This window comes from Eurosta solidaginis, unplaced genomic scaffold (assembly GCF_040869045.1).
Source record: "Eurosta solidaginis isolate ZX-2024a unplaced genomic scaffold, ASM4086904v1 ctg00001056.1, whole genome shotgun sequence".
Classification (NCBI taxonomy): domain Eukaryota; kingdom Metazoa; phylum Arthropoda; class Insecta; order Diptera; family Tephritidae; genus Eurosta; species Eurosta solidaginis.
In genome coordinates this window covers 325622-343151 of record NW_027136899.1, presented here as the reverse complement: position 1 = coordinate 343151, position 17530 = coordinate 325622, and the positions used below count along the sequence as shown (strand labels likewise).

The window sequence follows — 17530 nt, the reverse complement described above, 5'->3', positions numbered from 1 at the left end:
GATTGTGGTTTTATGCCCAAATTTTCAAACTAAAAACTTTTCTCAAAAAAAAGAAAGAAGCAAAAAGACGGCCGAATGTCAGGAAAACTATCGAAATACAACCTGGCGCGTGTGTTTTCAGTGAAACCAGGCTGTATCTTCAGGGTTTTCGTTAGTTGATTTTTTTGTTCGGTTATTAACACTCGAATTTGTTGGATCCCGCGGATCCGAGTTGTAATACTCTTTGGATCGCGCGCAATGTGCTTACTGCGTAAGAACCGAAAAAAGCAAATGTCATCGGGTGGCAACCTGATTTCGTTCATTCAAAATGACATTCATTCATGGAAATGAGTATAGATACATTTTGAATGAATTTTTACTATGAAGAAAAACTTGTAATGGGTAAGTATAAGTATGCCAGTATCGTTCCCTTTTTTATAATTTTATAAATTTACTAATTTTATTCTTTTATTTCATTTCAGGTACTCTTTTTGTTTCATTTCAGGTACACAGCTACAACTTAATGAAATGTTGGATACAAATACAAACACGTTGCGAATGGGAAGTCAAACAAAAGGCGACGTAATTTTTTTTTTTTATTTTGCTTGTGCTGTTGCTTTTTACATGACTTCTGAAAACGTCTCAAAGCACCACCACTCACAAATTGGAAGCTTGCAAAATTTGAATCAAGCTCATCACCCAGTATCCTTACCACCGAAAATTTAGAGGAAATGGGTACTGGAACGCTTGACTCAGAGGAGAGCTCTTCTTCAGCGACTTCTTCCATTGCATTAGTGTTAAGTTCTAGTGCGGATGAAAACAAACGGCACAACACCGAATTTAGATGCACGAAAAGTGTGTCACAATCGTATCACATCCTATCGACCAATGGACAACACTTTAGATAGTACGCTTAACAGTGATATGTCAAATAACACCTTAATAGGTAGTCCCAGTATAGATCACCATGATGCCGCTAATTGTAATACAAATCAACAAAGTAATAATGTTAAAACAATCGTATGTGATTACCAAAACGTTGAAAGTAAAGAATCTCTATCGCAACAACAGGTTGAATTTAAACATGGTGATAATGTATTGACACAAAATAATAGAAAGGTAGCTATACTAGGCATAGGTGCGGGCATAGCCAGCAGTGGTTCGTTAAGCGTAACAACCGCCCCACAAGTACACAACGCCAATTCACCTTCAGTTGGCAGGAGTATTCGAAGTCATCTAGCAAGAATATTAGCTGGCACAGGCCAATAGGGACATGATCGTGTGGGTGGTAGACAGGGTCCTTTGCAAAGCATTTCATCGCCTTTGGATATCGCTGCTTTTAGAACGCGCGATATAGATATGTCGGTGCATGTCGATGAACGTATTTTGCCAGAAAAAGCTATAGGTTTGGTAGACATGGTTGGAACACATAAATTTGCGGTTATTTTCCAGAGGGAATAATTTGGTGGAAATATCGACAATTAGATCCACGTACTTGTGTTGCCATTTGCGGAAATGGTATGGAGGAGAATCGTAATAATTCGTATCCACAAAATGCTACGTTTGCATAGCCATCTGGTTTGGTATTGATTGTACCAAAAAAATGTACTGTTTGGAAAAGGCTTTTAGGATCGGGGGCTAGAGTAATGGAGATAAAAATCAATTCGCAAAAACATCTCGCTTGACCGTGGTGCGACCAGCCTGGGTTTATGCTGCTTGTGAGAGACGCGATGAGGTGCAATTTCGTGCAACGACCGATAACTTTTCGCGTGAGCATAAATTGAAAACGTTTGCAGGTCAAAAGGTTTGTTTCTTTGGTTTCCCCGCGGATGAACATCAACATATTGGGGATGTTTTGATCAGTAATGGAGGCATGCCGGCAGAGTTGGACGATCCCGACTGCTCGCATGTCGTCATGCCTAATACTGGTGGCTATTTTCTCGAAGCCATAACCACCACTTGTAATTCTCCCAAACCCAATCCTCCAACTAACCCACATTCAGATCCACCAACTACTAAACTCATCCCAAAATCTGATACATGTGACCATAAGCCACCAACATATGTTGGAGAAGAAAGGACATTTCGTGCAGGCAAGACCGCAACCGAAATTCTTAAGACTGAAGAAGTAATGACAAATGAGACTGATGTTGCTAAATCAATAACATAACCTGATGATCGTCAAACCAAACAACAACAACAACATCGTCAAATGGATGTCGATGAAGCGCACACCAATGACAAAGCAATTGAATCTGATGGAAATGCGGATGATTACCACTTTGATGAGCGTTTATTAATCGACTACGATCGTAATACAGAGTTACAGCTTCGTTCACCACTACCAGACGGTGTTGATATAGATGAAGCCGATGAAATAATTATCGCAGACACAAAGGAACATTTACAATCTTTATGATTTTGTTTAATATTTGTATAGTTAGCTAATCTGTTTAATACTCTTATTGATTAATTTTAATTTTATTATTTTCTTCACAATTCAGCATGCGACAATGGAATGGAAATTAAAATGCGCTAGGACCTTGAAGAAGAAAGTAAAACTGATTAAGCGGATGTATTATGACAGCGACAAAAGTCGTATTATTCCGAAAATATGTATGTGCAAGTTATACTATGAAGATGGGGGCGAATGGTAGATACTCGCGAAGTGTTCGTATTGCTTAAACAGGGTTATACCGATTTAATCAATCGTCTTCATAAGCAAATACCAAAAATTACATCCGATGGGCGTAGTTTACAAATGGTTGTCTGCTCGGCTACACTTCATGCATTTGAAGTGAAAAAGATGGCTGATTGTTTAATGCATTTTCCTACATGGGTTGATCTTAAGGGTGAAGATGCTGTGCCAGAAACTGTACACCACGTTGTGTGTATGGTCGACCCTCAACAAGATACCACTTGGCATAATCTAGGACAACATATACGCACCGATGGTGTACATGCTCGTGATAATGTGCAACCACAAAATCCTACACCAGAAACATTATCAGAAGGTGTTAAAATACTTAAAGGCGAATATTGCATATCTGCAGTTGACCAACATAAAATGGATCGTGCCATTATCTTTTGTCGCACCAAATTAGATTGTGACAATTTGGAAAAATATTTTAAATCGCGTGGTGGCGATTGATGTTGTTGTTGTGGTGGCGATTGATGCTGTTGTGGCGGTTGTTGTTGTATCTACCAGTTCTACCCGAAGACAAGCAACCCGATGATTGGAATTAATTTATGATGGTAAGTAGGTAGTAACGATAGCTAAAATCACCTTAATTTCAAAATCAGTTAATTTAACAGGTGGAACAACGTTGACAAAACAACTACCTCAAATGCTACTACAGCCAAACCACAGGAACGTGCAGAACCTGCGCACCACATGACGGAGATTGATACGCCAAACGGATTTAAAGGTATGATGGTAAACTATATTACGTTAAGGTAATAAAATATTAGCAGCCCAATTCCCTTCTCCCATTCCTCGTATTCTAAATAAAAATTCCTTGTGAGTTTTTTTTCACGTCTCCCTTTCCTCCTATTCTGAACAATGTTCGAAAAGGAGGAAACCAGTTATGGGAGAAGAGTAGGTATTATGAATGTGAGGGAGAGGGATATTTCCTTGCCATCATAGGAGTTTTTCCACTAGTTAAAGGGAATGCATCAAAATAGGTAAAGGAAATTGGTTCTTTTAAGAAAGAACACTTAATTGTACAAATGTGTGCTAAATATGTATTTGCATTGTACCACAATATTCTCACTGTTAATACAACCGCATCAACAACCACAATATTCTTTATTTTAAGTCGAAAAGTATCATAAGCAACGGAAGAGCTATTTGTATACTTGATGTAGCCATCCAGAAATTGCGCAAGGATTTTAAGAAGGCTTAATTAGATTTTTGTATATGGCGAAGGGCGAACTCAACTCGACATGGCCGCCAGAAATTTGCTTTGCAGAATGAGAGCAGGCCTCTCCGGCGGATTTGTGTTATCCCGCCGTCTTCTTCTTATGCTCCTCAGTTGATGTTGCTGTGGCACCAATTCATTACTCATTTCACATGAAATGCAATAATGTGCGTGGTTTACACCTTATTTCTTAATTTCAAACAAATTAGCAACAATCATTAGACCTTACAAATTTTTTTTTTTTTTTTTACAAAATAAGAAATGCGCAATGAGATTTGAATTGACAAAACAGCTGACTTGGAAAATTCGAAATTCCTATTCCCCAATTTTTCTTCTCCCTAGGAGAAAAGAATTGGAGGAATTTTTCCGCGGGAATATTTAGAATTGGTATGTAGATGTTTTAAGACAAAATAATGATTATTGATTCACTGGTATTCTGTGGCATATAGCGGATCTGCGGTAGGGCTCTCTTGGCCTCGTTCGGGGTGAACGAGAGCGGGTTTAAGTGGGTTGTTGACTTCGTTCGGGATGAACGAGAGCTGGGTTAAGCGGGTTGTAGGCCTCGTTCAGGGTGAACGAGAGCTGGGTTATACGGGTTGCTGGTTATAACGGTTGGGAGTTACAAGTCTCCCTCACCCTCACTGGAGGGTGGTAGTATAATGTTAAATTATAGGTTATACGGGTTGCTGGTTATAACGGTTGGGAGTTACAAGTCTCCCTCACCCTCACTGGAGGGTGGTAGTAGGACCAATTTCGTGATTGGTCTGGTGGTTTGTCCTCTTGCCGTATCAAGTTCGACGACTCGAACTCGGTTATCGGGGCCATAATGGAGGTTGGCTATCCGACCTAGTCTCCATTCGTTTGGGGGCAGATTGTCCTCTTTAATGACGACTAAGTCCCCCTGTTTGAGATTCGATTGTGGATGCTTCCACTTAACGCGCTTCTGCAGTTCGGTGAGGTACTCCGTTTTCCACCGCTTGCAGAAGGTTTGATGCAGCGCCTTAAGTTTTTCCCATCGATTGACGAGTGAAGCGCGATTCTCGCTGACGTCAATCTCGGGTGGCGCTAGTAGGTGGCCCCCGACTAGGAAGTGCCCGGGGGTGAGTGGCTCCAGGTTGGACGGGTCATTGGAAGATGGGCTTAGGGGTCGGGAGTTGAGACAGGATTCAATCCTACACAGGAGGGTGCTAAACTCCTCTAGAGTAAATTTATGAACCAATGCGATCTTTTTGAAATGGGTTTTGAAACTCTTGACTCCCGCTTCCCACAGTCCGCCCATATGAGGAGCAGCTGCTGGTATGAAATGCCATGTAAGGGTTTGGTGGGCCGTAGAGAGGGTTTGGTTGCGCGCATCAACGAGGAATGCCTTGACCTCTGAGCGGAGAGCCCTCGACGCACCGACAAAGTTCGTTCCGTTGTCGGAATAGAGGTTTTTCGGGCATCCTCGTCTGGAGACAAACCGACTAAATGCTGCTAGAAACGCGGCGGTGCTGAGGTCGCTAGTCGCCTCTAAGTGGATCGCCTTAGTCGCAAAGCAGACGAATTGGCAGACGTAACCCTTAGACATGCGGCATCCTCGTCCGCTGTAAGACTTTATGTCAAACGGTCCTGCGAAATCCACCCCGGGGTTGGTAAATGCCCTGCTAAAGGTAGTGCGTTCCGCAGGGAGGGTTCCCATGAGTTGCGTCGGGGAACGTTTGCGGAATAGCGTACAGGCCTTGCAGTTGTGTATGATGGATCGGATCATGTTTTTGACCCGAGGTATCCAATACTGCGTGCGTAGGAGCCGCAGCATTAGTTGGTTTCCGCCATGTATGGAAATGGTGTGAACAAACTGGACCAGGAGACGGGTGAGTCGGCAGGCGTAAGGGAGGATTATCGGGTGACGCTCGTCGACGGGAACGTCCCTGGATGCGTTGAGGCGACCCCCCACCCGAAGGACATTATCTTCGTCGATAAAGGGGTTTAGAGAGAGAATCTCGCTTTTGGTCGCGATGGGTTTCCTAGTTCTCAGAGAGCTTATTTCTTCGGCATAGTGGTTGGTTTGGGATATCCTTATGAGGCGGCTAGTCGTAGCCTTGATTTCGTCGGGAGAGATCTGGTGAGACTCTGCTTTAAAGGACATTTTAGTTTTTGGACGTGTTCTATTCGAGAATCGTATAATGTAGGAGATTACCCGCAACGCTCTTGATAGATCGGAAAACCGATCAAGAATATCCCCGCTATTGTTGATGTTCGTTGCTACATGCACTTGTACTCGTTTTTCTTCGATGTTTGTGTGGTACTCCTGTTCGCCTTGATATGGCCATTTTGCTTTGCCTTCTTGCAGCCAAGAAGGTCCCTGCCACCACAAAGAGTTGTCGACTAGGTCCGTGGCTGGAAGTCCTCTGCTGGCTAAGTCCGCAGGATTTGATGCGGACTCGACATGATGCCATGCTTTAGTTCCGACCTTCTCGACGATTTTCGTTACCCTGTGAGCTACAAATGTTGACCAGGAACACGGGGGTTTCCGAATCCATGCGAGGACGATGGTCGAATCTGTCCATAGGTGCATGTTAAATGTGCCTAAGTTCAGGTTCTCCATCACATTTTCCAAAGTGTCAGCCAGGAAGACGGCACCGCATAACTCCAATCTTGGTAGTGAAATTGTTTTTACTGGTGCCACCCTCGTTTTCGCCATGAGTAGACTAACGTATGCCCTATCGTTGATCTTAGCGCGCACGTAAACCGTAGCCGCGTAGGCTTTTTCGGACGCGTCACAGAAGCCGTGAATTTCTATATGGTTGGTTGGGGTGAAGTGCACCCACCGAGGTATACGAATCCGGTTAATGGCGAGGTACTCCTGCATAAAGGTTTGCCACCGATCTAAAGTGATTGTGGATACCGGTTCATCCCAATCCGTCCCCTCCAGCCAAATGTTCTGCATTAATATCTTAGCTACGATGATAACTGGAGCAAGCCAGCCTAACTGGTCGAAGAGTTTGGCGATGGCCGATAGGATCGCCCTTTTTGTTAAGATGTCTTGGTTTTCGATTGGTTTCGCTGTGAAATAGAAATAGTCGGAATGCGCGTTCCAACGGATGCCTAGGGTTTTTACCATGCTCGCGTCCTCGAATTCCCGAAAGTCTTCCGTAAGCCTGTGAGGTTTGGGTATGCCCTGTAGTATCCTACTGCAGTTGGATGTCCACTTCCGCAGAGGGAATCCTGCTGACTTTAATGCAGCTGTGATTTCATCGACGTACATACTGTTTCGCAAGATATGCGCTGCGGTTGGCAGAGACGCCTCGACGTCATCAGCAAGTTGATGTAGGGTTCTGATCGCTAGATAGGGGGCACAGTTTACCCCAAAGGTTACCGTGTTGAGCTCAAACACTCTGACAGGGTCCTCTGCTTTGAGTCGGAAAACTATTCTTTGGTATTGGGTTTGATTTTCCTTTACCCAAATTTGCCTGTACATCTTCTCAATGTCGCTGTTGAAGACGTACTTGTAGAATCTCCATCGGAGGAGCAGTATTGTTAAGTCGGATTGAAGTACTGGGCCGGTGTGTAGAACATCGTTCAGGCTTGTGCCATTGGATGTCGGGCATGACGCGTTGAACACGACCCTCACTTTAGTCGTTGTACTCTCCTCTTTGATAACCGCATGATGCGGCAAGAAGTAACAATCAGATGATTGTGGTGGCACTACGGTGTGCACCTTAGACATATGCCCTAACGTGACGTATTCTGTCAGTACCCTATTGTATTCCGTCTGTAGGGCCGGTGTCTTGGCTAGGCGTGTCTCGTTCCGATAGAACTGAGAGCAGACGCTCTTAAGAGATGGGCCCAAACAGAGCGTTTTTGGGAAGTCTTGTTTGAATGGAAGGGCGACGGTGTATCTTCCATCTGAATTCCTTTCCGTTGTGTTTTTATATAGTGCCTCGCAATAGGCATTATCTTCGGTCAGGGCCTTTTTTGTAGGTACGTTTTCAAGTTCCCAGAAAGCGGCTAGCTGCTTGTCTAGGCTAATTTCATTGAAAAAGGATACTCGTGTATTGGTTGGGTGAGGTGCATCTGCGCGACCGGTTAAAATCCAACCGAAGACGGTTTCTTGGGCGAGAAGCGTATTTAGGACGTTCTTCCGTATACCGTTTAGTATGATCTGGGGATAAATATCGCCATCAAGTATGAGGGCGACTGGTTCATTAATGAAGAACCGCTTATCCGCCAGAATCAGATCAGGGAATGCTTGCCGAGTCGTTGCGCTCACTTGGCAAGTCGGAAGGTCCCCTGTTAATTGAGGCAGGACTAGGGCCACTGTATTGATGCTTACTAATGGATCTGTAAGCGAACCTAGCGTAATCGCACATGATTCCTTTACCTGTGCAGATGGTGTATTATTTATTCCTGACACCTTCACATGCAAACGTTTGGATGGAAGGTTTATTCGCTTTTTTAGTCTTTCTGTTATGAAAGAGCATTCGGACCCAGAGTCTATCAGCGCTCTGGCGGAAAATTTCACTCCGTTGTAGATTATATTAACCCGCGCTGTTCCTAGTAACACCCCTTTTGTTGTGTTAGCATGACACGAAGAGACGTTATTAGCATTATCTTGTCTTTTTTCAGACTCCATCCTTGCCCTAGCCTGCTGTGAGGTTGAAGGTGTATTGTCGGTGGCGTTTTGAGTCCACCTTTGAGGAGTTGTCTTTGGTTGTGCTGTCGGAAGATGGAGCAAGGTGTTGTGCCTTGCATGGCACGTGTGCAATTAAATTGGCTAGTGCATCGTGTCACGGTGTGTCCACCCGAGAGACAATTCAGACAGTGACTATTGTTTTTGACAAATTCGATTTTTCCTGACCTGGACAACCTACGGAATTTTTGACAATTACGTAATTTGTGCTCCGTACTGTTGCACATCTTACATGCCGACTTTGGTACGCTTGCTTGGTAAACCCCAAGTTTCGTAGAATTTTCCCTAGAATGCGAACTCTGACTTTTGGGTGTTTTTGTTATTTTATTACCCCTAAGATCGGAAACCGTCTCTAATGTCTGGAAGCGATTGGATAGGAATTTGTCCATATCCTCCCATTTCGGGATATCTGTCTTCCGTTCTATGGTCTGTTCCCAAAGAGCCAATGTAGATTCAGGAAGTTTTGTGGAGCATAAGTAAGTTATGATTGCGTCCCAATTTCTGATGTCAATATTATGACATTGTAGCGCAGAAATGCAATTGTTGATCTCACGTTGCAATTTTTTAATTGATGTTCCACACTCCTGCTCGACTGCCGTCAGATTAAATAAAAGTTTTAATTGTGTGTTGACGGGGATACGTTTATTTTCGTACCTGTCGCTTAGATTCTTCCAGGCAGTTGCAAAACCCTCGTTTGTTAATGAGCACCTGCCCACTATTTCTTTTGCCTCCCCTTGAGTTTTTTGTTTTAGATAATATAATTTCTCGACATCTTTCAGATCAGTATTGTGGATGTATATCGCGGTGAGCATATCTCTAAAGGCTGGCCAGGAGAGGTAGTCGCCTTTAAATACATCGGTGTCACAAGGCGGCAGCCGCATTTTATGTCCACGGCGCGAAGAGTCGTCATCCTTTGCTTCATCTTTCGCCGGCTGTGGGGTGATAGCTTCGGCTTCAGCCGCCACAGCAGACATGCATTGTAGGTAGCATGCGAAGCAACTTTTGTTCTTTCTTCTTAGCGAGCTGAGTTCCTCTTTGGACAGCTCAGGATTGCTGAGAAAACCTTCATATGTGGACTTGGTCTTCTTCCATAGTGCCTTTAGCTCCTCTTGCAGTAGTGCAAGGGTGTGCTTGTTCCGGGATTCGGCCGGGGCAGAGTTGTAGTCTTGTTCAAACTCCACTATGGAATCAGCCAATCTAATATAAGTCGCCATTGATTTTATTAATTTGAATACTTTGTCTCTTTGAAGGTGTCGAGCTCGGAGGTAAACGACTTAGTGGCTTTGGTGTAAATGCAACCACAACAAAGAAGAGTGTTTTGTTTTTTTGTTTTTTAACGTATTCCAGCTATCAATCCTGCTGTGATTGCGCTGTATAAGTAAAAGCTTTAAGAACACACAGAATTCTAGTCTGATTGAATGTGTTAATACAGATAGCAATCTTATGTGAATAGTGATAAGCAAAAATTTAATCAAATGTAAATTTTGCCGTGAATGTAATGTGGCCAGTGATATGAACCACCTATAGAAATCCTCACGAGGATTGTGTAAGCTACAGATAGAAATCCTGACGAGGATTTAATGTGTATACAGTGATATGGAAATAAACACAAATAGAAATCCTGACGAGGATTTAGTGTGGATAAAGTGATGTAAATATAGTGATATGCAGCACAGATAGAAATCCTGAAAGGTTCTAGTGTGTACAAAGTGACAGCAAACACAGATAGAAATCCTGACGAGGATTTAATGTGTCTACAGTGATGTGCAATGCAGAGAAGAAAATTCGTCTGCAAATATTTAATGTGTCTAAACGGGTGTGTTAGACACAGATAGAAATATTCTCCAAAAAATTTGGCGTGTTTAAAAGATTAAAAACGCAGATGATAAACCCAATGTGGATATAAGTGTAATGTTTGAACCACAGATAGAAATCCCGATGAGGATTTAATGTGTATACAAGTGAAAGTGAAACACAGATAGAAATCCTGACGAGGATTTAATGTGTGTACAAAACGGTGTTATGTGAACGTGGATGAGTATCGCCGAGTAGCCAACCAGGGTATCTTTCCCAATATAAATAGGAAAATAAATGTGTTTCTCCAACTTAATGTGGACAACTGCACTTTTAATTATTTATTATAAAAACGCTGAAAAACATACAGCTATATAATATAAAAATGATCAGTATAAAATTGTGTTTGTGACCAAGTGTGATGAGCCACTAGCCACCCAACGTAGTGATACTTTTTGGCTTTTGGTAATATTTCAGCTTGCAAACTGATTACTAAAGTGACTTCTGTGATAGGCAAGCTAAGTGAAAATATGGTTCCTGACTAGGGAGTTTTGTCAACGACTGTGACGACGAGGGGTACAATACAGTACAGTGATGAATATGAAAAAAAAACTAAAAAAAAATTCACTGCCTGTCTGCCTTGAGCGGTGTCGAGTAACCCTTACCACTGGTGGGGGGAATTACACGATCGTCAAAAGGCGTTGTGTGCTTAAAAAACACGAAATCTAACAATTTCACTTGCTTTGCCTCTTTTCGTAACTATCACGGAGTGCACTTTTACGTAAAACACGTAAATTAAATTAAAAAAAAAAAATATGTGCAATACTAAGCAACCACGTACCTTGTGTTTTCGATGTGATGCGAATGGACTGTATGAGTGATAATGGACTGTATGATGTGATAGTAATATTATGATGATGTGATCCCGATGTATGTGATGTTGATTAGTGGACTGTTTGATGATGATATTAATGGACTGTATGATGTGATAGTAATATTATGATGATGTGATCCCGATGTATGTGATGTTGATTAGTGGACTGTTTGATGTGATGATTTTATGGCAGTATGTGTGTTGTGTGATAGCGAGTTGCCAAAAATGTTGTGCTAGTTGGTTTTGTTTCGTTGATTACTTTTTCCAATTTAACACTTTTATAAATAATTTCTCTTGCTTGGCTAATATTTTTCAATTATTCCGCTGCGCTGATTCTGGGGTAAATCACCTATGTTGTCTTCAAATTTTTGATTTTCTCGGCGCGTAAGGACCAAATGAAAATAATTATTTGCAAATCTTAATTCACTGACACTCGCACTGTATAAAATGGTTGGTTTTTATCTTACTCACCTGGGGCTAGCTGCTGGCTCTTAGACGTTCCAAAATAGAAAAGAAAGACCAAGACCGAGAACAAGTCCGCGGCACCCGCCGATAGCTAACTTTCGTTGAGTTGTTCCCCTTCAAAGTTAGCTTTCGGCTGGTGTTAGCCGTTACCGGTAATAATAATAAAAACTAATGTGCGTGTTAGGGTGGTCCGAAATATTTAGGCTGGTGGCCTAAACAAATTTATTAATTACTTTTCTTTAGTTTTAAGATTTACATTTACATACATAATATTTCACCATTATCCGTTATATTTAATTTGATTAATAGAATTTATTATTACTACAAATGTTCAATTTTTATAACTCATGACTAGCACTGTTAAATAATTTGTCAAAATTGTTGTGCTAGGAACAAATTTTCAAATAAATACATACATACACTTTTCCTTTTGTAACAATTTGAGCAGAAAACAAATTCAACACGAAGAGGATAGCATGATGTCGCTTTTCAGAAAGAAAAACATGAGGAAACTTGCAATCACCGACTGCAGAAAATTATACCAAATTTACAATTACGCTTTACCGTCCTATAATAACAATTTTTATATATTTGAAATAAATTATTATACGCACCAAATAACAGTGTCTAATTCACGCACTTAAATTTCTCAAATTTTATTTAATTCAACTTGGAAATGTCAGCGAAAATCACAGAGCAAGAAATACACGAACACACCAATTCAAAGTACGCTATTTGACATACGTATTAATTTATTAGCTCACCACGAAAAATTTCTCACCTCGCCATACAAGAAAAATTTAAAAAGAATAAACTATAGTGACAAAAAAAATTGCGTTCGAATTTGAAGGCATTCTACCATTTAAACGAAGAGTACGACCACGCGCTTCAGTAATTAGCTTGAATGAGCTAAAAACAACGAAAAGTTGCCACGTCGTGTTTAGCTCGTGTGGTGTTTAGATAATGCGTAAATGAATGCGTCAACACGAAATATTTGCAAAAGTTGTAACGATGTTAGATAAAAAGTTGTTCTGTATTAAATAGCATAGTTAGCTTCAAAACAGTAATTCAGATTAAATAAACGCTATCGGCTTTAAATTCGGCGTTCCTGAAACTTCATTTTTGGCCAAAACTTTCACATATACATTTATGTTTTTCGTGAACCTTTGGGCAGCACTCAATATTTTTCAACATTTGCAATTCCATTCTTCATCGTCCTTCTCTTTTTTCTCCATCTTCCGTGGAATTTTGCTGCAGCAAAATTTTTTACGTAATCCACTTGTGGAGTCACAAATTCTCAGGAGGAATGTAAGTTTGATTAAACTGCAATTAGTTTTGAATTTATTAAAAAACACTTTATGCAAAATTGTGTGGAGAACACGCCGGAAATTAACGCAGTCTACTCGCGAAAGCAAAAGTGAGGGGAGATATTTCATTGGTGAAACTGATTACAGAGTTGCCGTTGATTTATGTAAGGAGCGGTCAACGGTATAAAGCCGAAAAATATCCGGTTTGGCACAAAAACGTTTTCACCACATCCATCTTGTCATTCATAATATCCATCTGAGGAATTTGAAGTGGCCCGTTTATTAAAATTTTCGGAATTGGGTTTGCAACGAAGTAAGAGCTCGGCTATTCTTCTGATGAGCTGTGCTCTAAAATAAACCGTTAATTACCAAGTCTCTAGTTTTTTCTCACAGATATCACGACCAGAACTACGGCCCCTTTTTTGTCAACGTGGACTAAAAGCTCTGCAATTTCCTCCAATGTTTATAGTCGCAACAAAATCCCTCAGCCGCTAACTGACAGTATATGTAGATAACACAAAGATAGGTTTTTGTTGTTGTTGTTTTAAAGATAAAGACGCTCCCTGAAGGCTTTGGGGAGTGTTATCGATGCAGATGGTCCTTTGAGGGATATACATCCGGTAAGAAAGCACCATTAAGATACTAGCCCGACCATCTCGGGAACGATTAGTATGACCACAATAAACCTTCTAGGGCCATCCCGCCCTCCCATCCCCTAGTTCCATGAGGAACTTGGGGTTGCCAGAGCCTCGGCTGCTAAATATGTGTATGATACACTCATATTTGTAACAGGATTCTCCTCGCGTCGGTGAGTTTGACAATTGGGTTGCGGAAGCTTTGAAGCTATAAAGCTTTTTTTGCGTCAGTTAAAGCGATTGGACAACGGATAATTAATTGAGGATCGCACTGCGACCATTGGTCTATTGTGCTCTCAACTGCTTCACAGCACCTCATCCAAGCCGACTTCTCTGATGAACCCTAGCAGTTCACCTGGCTTGAGGGATTTGATGGGAGAGTGCTCTGGCCATGGTGAGCCCAAAAACTTAGCCCTACGTCTTGAGATTGCGTCACATTCCAGGAGTATATGTTCCGCCGTCTCCGCTGATCGATCACAAAATCGGCATGTATTGTTCGATAGTATGCCCAGCTTCTGCATGTGGCTGTTCAGTCTGCAGTGTCCTGTAAGAATAGCTGTTAGGATCCTCAGGTTATCTTTCGACAGGCCCATTAATGCCCTATATCGAGTTGTGTGTAGCCCCCCCAGCAGTAACTTAGATTGCCTCAAGCCTGGCATATTGCGCCAGTGTTCTTCCCTCTTATTCCTTTCTTCTAATAGTAGATGCCCTCTGATTTCCTGTGAGCCTACTGGCAGGAACGGCTCAGGACCAATAGGTCGTGTCATTGCTGCCTTCCTTGCCAGGCTGTCTGCTTGCTCATTGCCCTCCACTCCCCGGTGGCCAGGAACCCAGGCCAACAACAGTTTGTTGTGTGCTCCTAGTTGATTTAGCTTTTCAACGCACTCAAGTACTAGTGCTGATTTTATTTCAGACGCCGAGATCGCCTTGAGGGCGGCCTGACTGTCGCTGAGTATTTGGACAACGGATACTGTGTTACGCGCCACCTATAAAGGCTCCCGACTTACAAAATACCCATTGGAGAAACTAACGGGACTGCTAAAACTCCACACTCAGAATTGCAGCGGCGTGCCGGGGTTAGAATATACATACCCGCGGTAGGTATGCCTGTCGTAAGAGGCGACTAAAATACCCAATAGATTCAAGGGGTTGTGTAGCGCAAATCTTTTAGGGGGCTACCAGCTCAATATACAGCTTCTCCAACCCAATTGTCAACCCCACCTATTCGTGGCAAATCCTGTTTCATTAACAGCCGAAGCTCTGGCGACACCGAACTCCTCATGTATCTAGAGGGTGGGAGGGCGGTATGGCTTAGAAGGTCGCATGTGGTCATAACAAATCGTTGCCGAGATGGTCGGGCTTTGTACTGAAACGTACGGGATCTGCATCCGGCAAGGGACCATCAACATCGACAACACTCCCAAGGCCTTCGGGGAGTGTCCTTATCGCCACAACAACAACAACAACATGTCTTCAGTTTTTCGGTGCAGAAAGCAGCCATTTGATCAAAATAGGACAGTGCTTGGGTGTCTTCCTTATTCTCGTCTAAACAAGTTCATTGTACACCTTCCAGTGGAGACCAAACCATAATGTTTGTATTAATGACGAATTGTAGTGAGGGACTTAATTGCTAGACATCTTTCCTAGCGTCAATAATCAGTTCGTCACTTAGACGGTACTTGAATGCAAATACTTCTCATACTGGCCCTCCAGATTAAACTCCAGAAACTAATTATTTTTGCCTGTTCCAGCCAAATCAAATAGATGAGGTAATGAGTTGGTTATGCCGACCACCAACAGTCACAAGTTATCGCATCAACACACTTCAAACTACCGTTTCAGCATTTAAACAGAAATTACAACAGATCTTACATGAAAGGTATACACAGACCCCGATGGTCTATGAAATACCCTTTATTCCCGAGGTACTATGTATATCGCCTTTGCCCGTTAACATCCCAGATTTCAAACAAAAACAGACGGAAATACAGCGTGAAGTCATCGTAGATAGTTCCTGTGGCGCTGCACTACTACGGGGCGCTCATCTTTATGCGCCTGGGGTTCTTGCAATGGAAGCGGACACTAAGATCGATGAGAAAGTTTTGGTCTATGCTGATTTGGCCGGAAAGTGTAAACAAGGCACTAATACACGATATGAGGCGCTGCACAAGCTTTACTTAGGTATTGGAATCGTTCGAATGCAAAGACATCAGATATTTCGACCTCCAGCTAGTAACGCGCTTGAGCCCTTAAAAGGTACTGCGGTAGAAATGATTGAAACGATATCGGGTGTGCCTGCCATTGGAGATCTCAGCTGTAAGGAGGCATTGCTACAAAATCTACCGTCTATACTATGTGTGCGTGTATTGCAACCCCGTCCCGGAGAACGAGTTTTAGATATGTGCGCTGCTCCGGGCAACAAGACGACACTTATTGCAGAGTTAATGGGTGATGTAGGCGAAATAATAGCAATCGATAAGGTGGCCAAAAAAATTAGAGCTATGCAAGAGAAAATAGAGATCCAAGGACTGCATAGTATAAAAGCCTATCATTTCGATGCTTCTAAAGCTTTTGACGAAACGAAAGATATGGAAGAGACCGAAAAGTTGGGTAAACCCCCCTTTGGTGCTTGTACATTTGACAAAATACTACTTGATGCACCTTGTAGCGCGTTAGGAAATAGACCTTTGCTGGCGGGGCCGCGCAATATGTGCTCGCAAATGCTCGATTCGTATCCGAAAGTGCAGCGAAAGTTATTTTCGGCTGCAGTGCCATTGCTTAAACGAGACGGCGTATTGGTATACTCGACTTGCACTGTGACGGAACAAGAGAATGAGTGCATGGTAGCTTGGGTGCTTGGAAAATTTCCGCAAATACAGTTAACTTCGGCTACTCCGCGTGTAGGCGGTTGCGGACTAGAACACACAGGACTTAATGAGTTGGAGAGGTAATGAAATTTGATTCACGATGTATTTGTTACAAGCATTTCCAAGGGTTCTTGTTTTCTTTTGTCATTTCAGAGGTTATGTGCAACGATTCGGCCATGATATGACAGAGTTTGCAGGACGCTACATTGATACGGTTGGATTTTTCATTGCGAAATTCACAAAGATATGACTTAATTATATCCTAATTAGTCCTTAATATGTATATTCGATTTGTTTTGTTGATTTTCGGACAGGATGAATAATTGATGTATGCTGTGACGATTTTCTGCCATCCCTTGTCAAATTTGCGTTGCGCCATTATCAGTGTAACTTTTCGAAGAACGAAAATGGCGCAACGCCAAAACCGGTTTGTCCCCAAACCAAATTTGGAAAGGGATGACGGAAAATCGTTCTAAAATGTGTTCATCACCTTAATATATGTCTTTTAACATCAATCGTACGTGTTATTTGTTATCGATATAGACATGTAAAGGATTCAAATTCAACTGTCTTTAAGTTAATGGTGGATATCCCAATTTGCGTTCATGGTAAAATTTGCTGAATAGGGACAAGGAAGGTCTTTTTGATGAGCGTTTCTTACAACGCTTTACTTTCAAAATCTATGTCTCCAGATCTAAGTCATGCCAGGCTGGTGAATGTATCTTTATGGCGTTGTAGGTGTCGATCACGTATATTAAAGAAAAATGAGGCTCTAATTACGCACCATAACAAAATTCATCGCAATTTATCAGATTAATTCTTTATTCTAGTAATTTGCATGGGGGTTCGCCTTTTCTCTATACGATCGTGTGTATTATATAACGCAGTGGTTATGCATATACACTTTAAGCAAACAATGAAAAGTTTGATGGTTATACGTAGCATACGGAGCTGAACGCTGCGCATAGAACACAACAAAAGGCAAAAGACATACCCATATATCATAATTTATATAATTAA

At 42.0% G+C, this 17530-nt stretch overlaps 2 protein-coding genes across 4 annotated transcripts; both read left to right on the top strand.

The window, feature by feature from the left end:
• The first annotated feature begins 378 nt into the window (after positions 1-378).
• On the top strand, positions 379-3428 carry LOC137235722 (ATP-dependent RNA helicase Ddx1-like). Of its 3 annotated transcripts, none has more exons than XM_067758593.1 (3): positions 379-886; positions 2484-3234; positions 3295-3428. In XM_067758593.1, the coding sequence occupies exon 2, from the start codon at positions 2630-2632 to the stop codon at positions 3128-3130; it is 501 nt and encodes a 166-aa protein (XP_067614694.1). In that variant the 5' UTR covers positions 379-886; positions 2484-2629; the 3' UTR covers positions 3131-3234; positions 3295-3428. The 3 variants fall into 3 exon arrangements, with proteins under 3 accessions (XP_067614694.1, XP_067614693.1, XP_067614692.1); XM_067758592.1 differs by having other exon boundaries at positions 379-2418; XM_067758591.1 differs by having other exon boundaries at positions 379-3234; positions 3283-3422.
• On the top strand, positions 3232-17019 carry LOC137235715 (tRNA (cytosine(72)-C(5))-methyltransferase NSUN6-like). Its single transcript, XM_067758589.1, has 5 exons — positions 3232-3242; positions 3295-3407; positions 12876-13009; positions 15395-16590; positions 16664-17019. The coding sequence occupies exons 1-5, from the start codon at positions 3232-3234 to the stop codon at positions 16758-16760; spliced, it is 1551 nt and encodes a 516-aa protein (XP_067614690.1). The 3' UTR covers positions 16761-17019.
• The last annotated feature ends 511 nt before the right edge of the window (positions 17020-17530 follow it).

What these genes read in the sequence shown, in the direction of transcription:
- LOC137235722 (XM_067758593.1), top strand. Translation starts at nt 2,630, where the DNA reads ATGGTAGATACTCGCGAAGTGTTCGTATTGCTTAAACAGGGTTATACC.
- LOC137235715 (XM_067758589.1), top strand. An exon ending in TACGCCAAACGGATTTAAAG is followed by an intron (nt 3,408 to 12,875) that starts GTATGATGGTAA and finishes ACCTTTGGGCAG; the next exon opens with CACTCAATATTTTTCAACAT. An exon ending in CACAAATTCTCAGGAGGAAT is followed by an intron (nt 13,010 to 15,394) that starts GTAAGTTTGATT and finishes TGCCTGTTCCAG; the next exon opens with CCAAATCAAATAGATGAGGT.